At 44.1% G+C, this 10,624-nt stretch overlaps 1 protein-coding gene across 6 annotated transcripts in view; it reads right to left on the bottom strand.

The window, feature by feature from the left end:
- Positions 1-2,422: 2,422 nt before the first annotated feature.
- Positions 2,423-10,624, bottom strand: part of EPM2A (EPM2A glucan phosphatase, laforin) — a 102,604-nt gene continuing 94,402 nt past the window's right edge. For 4 of the 6 annotated variants that reach the window (XM_027603757.2, XM_035728682.1, XM_035728683.1 and 1 more), the window contains one exon: positions 2,423-6,446. In XM_027603757.2, coding sequence (XP_027459558.1) covers positions 6,169-6,446 — 278 coding nt within the window. In that variant the 3' untranslated portion in view covers positions 2,423-6,168. The remainder of the gene's footprint in view (positions 6,447-10,624) is intronic. The other 2 variants (XM_027603755.2, XM_027603758.2) reach the window with 2 other exon arrangements.

Raw genomic sequence — 10,624 nt, 5'->3', positions numbered from 1 at the left:
TAGAGGGTAGGAAGGTCATAGAGCATTTAAGTAATTTGCTATCACTGAAGAATATTCATGGGGGATTTAGGAATGACAAGAGAGACTGGAGGGAAAGGAGTGGTCTAGATCATAAAGTGCCTTGTATTTCACAATAAGAACTCTTCTACTTTTTCCCAAGAACAATGAGGAGCCATTGAGAAGTGTTGAGCAAGGAAGAGATAGTATCATAGTGGAGTTTTAGAATGGTTTCTCTGGTGGCAATGTAAAGAATGGCCCAGAAATGGGGAAGAATAGCAATAGAAAGATAAGTCAGGATCCTTTAATAAACTGTCAGAGTTAATAGGAATGAACACATTTAAGAGGTATGTAGGAGGTATAATTGAGAGAACTTGAGTGATTAGAAGGGGTTGGGGATGGGAAGGAGGTGGCAAAAATGACATTCAGTTTTCTGATTTGAGCAACTGGGGAGAAGGTGCTGCCACGTCTGCCCAACAACAACAACAAAAATATGAGAGATTTAGCAAAAGAAAGAAAACTTCAGTTTGTGGCATACTGACTGGGAGATGTCCAAATAAAAATGTTTAGAAAAGAATTTTGATATAGAGCCCTAGCCCTCAAGAAGAGCTTTAGAATTGAGATTGAGATTTGGGTGTCACTATGGTATAGATGATGATTGAGAAAATTCTGATTTAAAATGGCAAACACACTATTCCTCCTGACATCTGAATGGAAATTACAATGTAAAATTTGAAGACAGAAATCCACCTGCAACAATGAAGAGAAAGGTAAGAAGGATTACCCAGCAGATAAGATATTTTAGCATGAAAGAAAGCTTTTGGAAGTGTACTAATGGATGAACTAACTAAAGGAAAGAAGCCTGTGGCTAATGAGGAGATGCAGAACCCCGGGAGCGGTGGATAATAATATGCTCAGAGTGACTGGGCTTTAAGTTCTCAATTATAATGGAAGTTGGGAGACATAAGAAATCAAAAATGGGATGGTGTGGTAATTTTAAGTGGGGCAATGAAGAGTATGTCCTCACAAACATTTTCTTTGTCATCCCTAACAGACTTTTTTTTAAAGCTAACAACAGAAAAGAGAAAGTATAACAAAAACATCCCATAATTATCATTGTAATAATGTCAACGTGAAGGAAGGTAAAGACCAGTGGCTATAAGTCAATGTCAAAGTTCTTTCCTTGTAAGAGAAAAGAAATAATTAAAATCAGAAATAAAAACAAGACAGGAGAAAAACAGAAAAAGCAAAAACAATTTTTAAATAACAACTAAGCAAACAGAAATAAGCTCAAGTACATCAGTAATCACAATAAACAGAAATGGCCTAAGTCCCTAGAAACTGGGAGGTACTGGGTAGATATAAGCTTTGTTTGAATACCATTCTGTAAGAAATAGGGGATGCTTACCTTGTTTGTCCACAATGGGTACAAAATCTTCACTGAAATTGTCTGGACCATAAATCCACTTTTGGATCTGTCATTTAACTTTAAAAGAAGGCAACAGTAGGATTTCTATTGAACGAAAATATATTTCATTTTCTTCAACAACCATATAAAGCAAACTAAATTGCATTCAGTGAATTCTGAATTTTCTCTCACTGAGAACTGATAAAAGCATTGATAGGTGTGACAATGACAATTATCTACTCTTTTCTGTTCAAGGTCAGGTTATCTATTCTTTCACCATCCATTTTCTTCTGAATTTCTCCTTTGTAATCCATACCATTCCAACACTATGCCAGATCATTTAATACTAATCGTTTACAATTCAGGTTTTAAATGACAGCAATCCTATTCACTGAACGCTAAGTATTATTTCCTGTAGTAATACTGGCATAATGCTTGATACAATTACAGTATAGGAATTCATCCTGTCTTTTATTTGAATAGCCCCACATTTTCTGTCTGCCTTGGACTACTCTTTCGGCTGTCTGCAATTTATTCTTGGGTTTCTGTCCTTTGGTCTAATGATAACTTCTAGATTGTATTAAGTGTAAAGTCTTTTCCCCATGGACAGATTCCTGGAAATCCTATCAGATCCTCTAGCTAGAGTAGCCCAATGTTTAACTGTTTACTCCATTCCTACTATAATGTATATTTCATGTCAACACTAAATTAATGCTGAGGAATCAAAGATAAACAAACAAAAATGATTAAGAGGACATCTTTTAAAGGTGATAAAAGAGCTCCTTGGTACAAGATCAATGATATGAAATATACAAATACATTTTTACCACACTCTGAATGACCTTACATGAGAAAAAACAGCTAATTATTCAACCAAAAAATGTTTTGAATGTCAGTTGTACTGGATTTTTTCTTTTTAAAGATTTTATTTATTCATTTGAGACACAGAGAAACAGAGAGAGAGAGAGAGAGAGCATGAGCAGGGGGAGAGGGAGAAGCAGGCTCCCCACTGAGCCAGGAGCCCGACGTGGGGTTCGATCCCAGCACCCTGGGATCATGACCTGAGCCGAAGGCAGACGCTTAACCATCTGAGCCACCCAGGCGCCCCATGGATTTCTGAATGTAAGTTTTACTAGGTAAGAACTTGTTCTGAGTTTATGATGTAAGTATACAACTGGAAACACTGAACATTGTCATAGCAATCATCTTAAGTTTCTCTCATTTAAATTTCTGCTTGAGAATTCTACTTTTAAATGTGAAAACCCAATTCATATGCTCAGGCGATAAGTATTCCAACACCTGGCTCAATCCCAGGACCCCGAGATCATGACAGAACCAAAGTCAGACACGCTTAACCAACTGAGCCCCCCAGGCGCACCCCCACCTTTTTTAAAGATTTTACTTATTTACAGCTGCTCCTTTTTCCTGCTGTAATCTAATCCCAAAGGGAAGTCAGTGGCTACAGAGCATGCCCCTGTCTCTTGGGAACATAACCTTGACTCACCCCTGTTCCTACGGTCACACCTTCCTTCTCGATCTCCCAAGACTGTCTTTGTGAAAGGAAACCCCTGCCTTTTCTCCCTTTAGAAATTTCACTGCCCTTTGCTTTTTCTCATTTTAGACATGTTTTTTCCACTTGCTCCAATTTCCATTAATCCTTGCACCAATTCCTCCCCACTCCCAGTACTGGCTGTTCTCGCTTATGAATTGTGCTGGGACCCGGCAGTAAATCTGAATAAATCCCCTGACCTGTCTTCCTCACTTCTCCTTTCCCTCTGGGCCTCAAGTAAAACTCTTGCTACAGGGATTGTTGTTTGGTGTCTCTGGGGCTCAGTTTGCTCCCTGTACAATAAAGGAATTAACCAGGTTATCTGCAAAGATCCTCAGTTGTAACTTTTGAACACATTGACTCCTGTGGCAAGTTCTTCCTTCCATCTAACTCGTCTTCAGAGCCTGCCTTTCATTACTCTCTTATTACCAAGGTCCCAAGCACATTTTCTCATTTTTTTTTTAAGATTTTATTTATTCATTTGAGACAGAGAGACAGAGAGAGCACAAGCAGAGGAGAGGCAGAGGGAGAGGGAGAAGCAGACTCTCCACTGAGCCGGGAGCCCGACTCGGGGCTCAATCCCCGGACCCTGATATCAGGACCCGAGCCAAAGGCAGATGCTTAACCATCTGAGCCACCCAGGTGCCCCTCATCATTATTTCTTAGGCAAAGCCAAATGGCTTTAACCCACACCTTAAGTTGATCAAAAGAATGTGTTTATTTTTCTAGATATTTCCTAACGTTGCACACAAAATATTTGAGGGACCATGATTCAAGTTTAAAGAAACAAACTTATTTGAACATTTCTTATCCATGAGTGAGATTTCATGATTTCCTTTAAGAAATCTATGACCGGAAAGTTTTGTTAATGCCAGTGACAAGCAGCTAATGGCATCATTTCTGCTTTGATTTTCTGTGACACACTTTTGAGGTTTTCATCCTCACTTCTTTGCGGGGGCCCTCACCTTTGTCTTCCTTTTGCCCTGTAACTGCCAATTTTCATCAGCAATTAAGAAAATAAGAGCACAAGGAAAAACAATTTAGCTCAGCTGACTGTTTTTTCAAGGAAACTTTTTAGATTTCAGACTAATAAAAAAAGTTTTAATCCTATAATCAGAGGTCATTTTTAATGCTTTTATTCAGCAAAATTCCAGGTAATTTTGAAATACATTGGCCATCCATTTATTGAGGACAAGAGAGGTTATTCCAAAACATTCTTTAATAGCCCTAAACTGATTTTTCCTATCAGAAGAAAAAGGAAAATCCACCCGGAAAGGTCTTTCTATAGTGGAGGTTACATAGCTGAGCTTCTTAGGCATTAAACTAATTCACACACACACACACACACACACACACACACACACACACACACACACACACACACACAAATTGGTTAGAAATATTCCATTTCAGGATTAAGTTTTACACAACACATTATGACCATAAATGGGTTACTTGGATATAATAGTTATCTCTACTTATTTTTAGCAAGGGAGCTAGATTTCATAATATTCAATCCTGGCTTATAAATTTAACTTGGTAAACTTGCAGGAGAAAGGCGAGCTGTTTAGCATTCTCTGATAAATCAAAAGCCATCCCCCCGAGTCCCACAGTACAGACATGTCTGCCTCCTCTAAACTCCAGTGGAACTTAACTTGTGTCATCCTTATCCGCCATACTTCCTAATTCACAGTCTCTCGTATCTATCAATAAATAATTACGAAGAAAAAAAGGAGCAGAAAAATAAGGAGGCATTGCAGTTTAATCGAAAAAGCAGGGGTGTTAGACAAACCTAGCTTTGTATCTCATTTCATCTATTTCTTCACCGTGTGATCCTGGGCAGTCGACTGAACTATCTGAGCCTTCGTTTTCTCAGCTATATATCAGAGGTAATGAACTGCCCTCGTAGGGTACTGTGAAGGTTCAATTAAAGTTGAAAAGCACCTGGCACATACAAGGCACTTCTCCGATAAAAGGTACTTCTCCTTCCCCTATTCTGGTATATCATGCATAGATCAATCCTGTGGCATGGCTGATTGAACACCGAGCTGTTTCTGGGCTTGTGAGCTTTTTGAAGGCAGAGTCTTGTTCATCTTTGTACTTCCTATGGAACCTAGGGTAGTGAGCTACATATTCTGGAGGCGCAATAACTGTGTACTGTTTTAAACCGAGGGCTGAAACAGGACCACTCCTAAGCTGTGTAACAATTATCTACGGATTGGGGCTCTTCTGGTACGGTAAGCTATGGCTCAGGCCTCTTGGGGGTGAGACAGCCCACCGTGTTTTAAATTAGGTTGCACAAAATAGAGCTACTTTCCTAAATTCCTTGGCAACTAATCAGAAGGCTATTCCATTTCTCACTGTAGAAACTGTTGCAAAAAAATTGACCTTACTCTGAGAGAGAAACAGAATCCACTACACTGTGCTAGAAAATCAACAAGTTGTGTTGAAAGCACTGAGTCACATAAGCGTGGGTTTTAAACACCAGCTGGTCCCTGACTAGCCATGAGACCTTGGGCAAGCTGTCTACGCTCGTTGAGCCTCAATTAAACCAAAGGAAGAGACAATAACTCCACTGTGGTTGTCACACAGGGTTGTGGGTACAGAAGGTCATGCCCTGGAACCAACTGGAACACTGGGGAAGCAGGATGCCAACACCAAGTCTAGAAAGCCATCACTTCTCAGTCATGGGAGCTCCTCCTCTGGCATGGTCCACGCTTCTACCCATATTCCCTTCTTTGGCAACTGGCCAGCTCTCCTTGTATCATTTCAGTTCAATTGAGCAGAAAAGCTGTGCATATGTATGTGCATGCATCAACACGCGAGTGGTCACATCTACGGATCCAACTTTTGTTCCGCAGGTCACATTACGATGCCACGAGAAGGTGCGGTCGTTAAGCCGCGATAAAACAAATGCACACTTTCCTTTTCCATCCGATGCTAGAACGCTGCACAGTCCAATTTGCTTGTGGCTTTTTCTCACGTGTCAGTCTGTCACAGCTTCCTCTGTAAAAATACTTCAAAGAAAATACAACTCGACCAAAGCATTAACAGAAAGTCAGCCCCAGACAAATGGGGGCAGGCTGCAGGCAAAGCCAAGTGACCGGTCTTTTCAGTTCTGGTGGAATCTTTGTTTCTAGGTCATTCTACTAACATCACCTAAGGAAACTGGGTTCCTAAGGAAATTGGGAGGTTGGGGAGGCAGATGGGCCACCTACACACCACATATGGAAGAACGAACCTTCCCAAATTTCTGAAAAAAGTCTTCTTCTGCCCGGGCCAAGGCGTCTTCGTCAATGTACACAGCTGGCCTTCTGGCCATGAGGAAGTACTGCACCTTCCTCAGATTCCAGCCCATCACGTACTGGAGCCAGCCGCAGACGGCCGCGGTGGACCTGCCGACCCCGGCGTTGCAGTGAACGTACACGGTGTGTCCATTCTCGAGCAGCGCATGCAGGAGACAGACCGCCTGGGGCAGCATCTGCACTCGGCCTGGGATTGAGAAAGCACAGACACATGAATAGTGAAAGCCCAATATCGCACTCAGGACAACTCCTCAGTGCCCGATGAGGTCAGCGCAGCAGGGGGAGCAGGGATAGGAGAGCTTGCTCCATTCCTTTGTTTTGACGGAAAAGGTGAGACAATAATAAAGTAGGAAGAACACTCCACAGGCAGTGGGTCAGCTCTGAACCTTCCCTGGCTTTTGCTTTGAGGGACTTCTGCATCAGGGCACATTTCCTTTCAAAGAAAAGTTAACTGTTCCCTATGGTCAGAAGAATGGATTTTTACATCCATTAGAAAGGCTTGCTCAGATTTGGCAGAGATTTACAGGATTTCACCCTGACTTTCTTTAATCCAAACAGATCTTCAAGATCAATGCAAAACACAGAATTAGTCCATACTGGTTAAAGGAGTCAATCTTATTCACTCAACATATGCCAATTTTCATTTGGCCAATGGGATGGTGAACATTAATTGACACACATGTGATCATTCATTTATTCCTTCATGATACAGTGAGTGTTGAAATGATTCCATTTCTCCTTTACTGGTCAATTGTGATTATGGTTATTATTACCTCATGACTACTATTTTGATTATTAGGTGATCAAATGTCTCACTTATACCCTGATAGGATATGTAATGCTCTGCTCAGCCCTGCCAGACTCCTGTCTCATGAGGCAGAGATCCTCCTAAAGCCATCAAATGCCAAGATGCCTGGAATTTCTTCTGCACACAGGTTCTCAGAGCAAAGACAGTTAGTGGATTTGGTGGGGGGTGGGGACGATGGTCAAATTACTTCAAAGGGGATGAAAGAGGAAAACTGTAGAGAGTCCTGGATTATGCACCCATGACTTGACATTCACAAGCTACTCTGTGTTCTCGACCACACAGGGGCACAATGGCACTTCACATTGCCATCCCACTGGATGACAGGAGAGGTGGGGAAAACTCCCCCCTCAAATGATTTTACTGCAGATCCTGAGGCCTAGAATTCCATGGTGGAATGGAGCCAGGAGGTCATGAGAGCCACTCACGGAAGTTGAGACTTCCCTCTTTAAATATCCTCTTCTAAAATGCCAAGTGCCTCTTAAGGGCTAACACAACACACGGCAATCAGGCGTCAGCACCTTAGAAGGACAGACGTTACAAGACCCCATCGTGGTTTGAAGGCCCTCTCAGTTACCACTCCATCCGGGGTGGGTCTACCTTAGCTTCAGGCTCACCCTGCTCTGACTTAGGAGCAGAAAATCTACATGGGAAGCCAAGATAAGATTCTAATTTTGCTGCCAGTGCTCTATCCATCCGTCTTACCAAGGCATCTCAAGCTACAGGTCCCACACGGCAGTGTAGAGACATTTTTAATTGGAATGCCTTTAGTCAGGACACACTTGGCAATTCCTCAGCCTCCATCTCTCCCTGCTGCCTATCGCCCTACGTTCACGTTCCCTGCCTGATCTCTGAGGGCAGCTAAGGGGAGCCCCACTAGCTCCCCTGTGCCGCTTGATTTCTCAGAGTCTAAACTCAGCCATAAACTACCATTGATTTGCTCTTCCTCACTAGGTTTCAGGGTACTCTGAGGGTAGGGCTAGATGGGCATGCCACACAGTCAGTTGCTCATGGCACTCCCTCAGCGGCAGTAAAATATCACCAGAAATGGAACGAAGTGTAGGAGGTCCTATGCACTAGAGAGACGTCTCACTGTCTGTCCCAGGGAGAGTCCCGTGTAGTTGATGCACCATTTGAGCTGGGAGATCAGAGGAGGCAAAACTTTCAAAGTATGTTGGCAATCCTGCCAATATGGATGAGGCCTGCCCATGTGCAAGGCTGTTGTTCTGCTGAAGGGGTGTTAGAGGTGTAGCCCCACTAACACCGGCTGGGAAGGGAACGACCACCAATCAACCTGGGCAGCCAGGTTATTCCTGCCATGGCTGGCATAACTGGCCAAGTTCGCTGTGACAGATGCCTCTCCTCCTACCATGTACATTTCCAGGACATGAGCAGGAAAAAACATTTTTTATTGAAATATAGTGGACATACAATGATAGTGTCAGGCGTACGACACAGTGATCCGACAATTCTATACTGTACGCTCCGCCCAGCCCAGTAAGGGTAGTTACCATCTGTCACCGTACAACGTTAGTACAAGGTTACGGACTCTACTCCCTGTGCTGTACTTTTTATCTCCGAGAAGTATTTTTAACATGGGGTTTCACTAAATGCCCAGTGTACAAACAGACCACAGTGGGCCATGTGCAGTAGGAGCTTCTGGAAGCAGAGTCCCAGTCCCCGGGGCTCTGCTTCTGCAGCCTCAGTGTCACCGACCTGCCCAAACCAGGGTTCACATGGACCCATCAGGATCCCTTCCCCCCTACCTGCTCTCTGGCCAGAGATTCCCCGAGGAAGGGTCTGCATCAAATGGCCCAAATGATGCACTATCTCTCCCTTTCCTTTTTATCTGTAAAAGATTCTTCAAGAGGCATGCACACAGTTTAGAAGTTGAAAAGTTTGAAAAGGGGTGTGAGCTTGGAATTCTGTGACCTCAACCATGCGATCCTGGAAGGTAAGTGACAGCTGCCTCTGGGAAGTTCCAGAAGGCTCCCAGTTTAAACACAGATTTCACCCCTCAGTGGTCTTCTCCTAGAATCACTTGGCCACCCCCTTAAGAACTGTCAACAAATACTTCAATAACATAAAAAGGATGCCGGACAAGGACGGGGTCCAGGATCAGCCTGACCGCCACTGGAGCTCTTGCTTATTTTGATTTCTAGGGACTACAAATTACTTTGCTTTGATGGGTGACAGCTCACATTTACTGAGTCTTTTCTACCTGCCAAGTGCTGTTCTAAGCACTGTGCAGGTAATAGTTCATTTGCAATCACCTTTTAACAACTATGAGGTTGGTACTGTTTTTATCCTCAGTTTATATCTGAGGGAACTGAGGCAAGGATATCTGCCCAAGGTTATTCCCCTAGGGCCACTGAAACCCAGCCAGCCCAACTCCAAAGCCTCTGGCCTTAACCACTACACTAATGCCCTTCCCTAACCTGCCTGGCCAGGGGCACCTGCTGGCCGCCATGCTCTCAATATGAGTTCTTAGTCATTCTCCATCCCCCACCTACCCCGTCACACTGTTGCTCTCAGCCCAGGTGAGAGCAACATCTTCCCTGGGGGTTAGCCCCTTTGCCCTGCCCTAGAGGGGCTCTCTGTGCCCAGTAGGCCACATGCCTCTGCTAGAAAACCCATTCTAGAGAGCCTGAGCTAATACACAACCCACCAAGGAATAAAAAGAGGGTACCCAGAATCAGAGCTTGCACAGTGTCAACAAGAGCCCCTAATTTTTTATGTTTCATTTATTTAGGCTCCATTTAGAATTTAATTAGATGAAAAGTTTCCATTCATAAAAATGATAATACCTAAAGGCAAGACCGAAATCCAGAATTTCTATATAAAATATTCCAAATTTTAACTATTGACAGCTAAGTTGAAAATTTTCAAACCTGTGCAGGTCTAACAAAACATTTCACGGGGGCAGAGCAAGATGGCGGAGGAGAAGGAGACCTGGATTTCGTCTGGTCTCAGGAATTCAGCTGAATAGGGATCAAACCATTCTGAACACCTACGAACTCAACAGGAGATCGAAGAAAAGAATAGCAACAACACTCTGAATAGAAAAGCGACCACTTTCTGGAAGGTAGGACATACGGAGAAGTGAATCTGAGGCAATATTCGGGAGGATAGATGGTGGGGGAGGGGGCCTCCGTCGGCCACTTCTGGCAAGTGCTAGAGCCGCGGAGCCCAAAATCGGAACTTTTAGAAGTCGGCTCCGCTGAGGGACGTCGCTCCAGTGGCTAAGCGGGGGGTGGAAACCTCGCGGGACAGTGTGGTCTCAGGACCCTCGGGGTCACAGAAAGACCGGGGGTGCCTGAGTGCGGCAGAGCTCCCAGGTATCGGAGTGAGGGAAGCTGGCTGCAGAGACGGAGCCAAGGCGCGGGCTCTCAGCTCGGGGTGGCCATAAACCGAGATCCGTGGCACAGTCGGGCCACTGCTCCTCCGCCAGGGACCCAACAAGAGGCAGATCCGGGGAGACCCCCCCCCCTTCCTCCCCCAGGAGGAGCTGCGTGGGAGCGCACCACAGGGATCTGCTGGGTTTGGAGACTCCACACCGA

The sequence above is a fragment of the Zalophus californianus genome, chromosome 7 (assembly GCF_009762305.2).
Source record: "Zalophus californianus isolate mZalCal1 chromosome 7, mZalCal1.pri.v2, whole genome shotgun sequence".
Lineage (NCBI taxonomy): Eukaryota > Metazoa > Chordata > Mammalia > Carnivora > Otariidae > Zalophus > Zalophus californianus.
The sequence above is the reverse complement of the archived record's forward strand: the minus strand, read 5'-3'. Positions and strand labels throughout refer to the sequence as shown.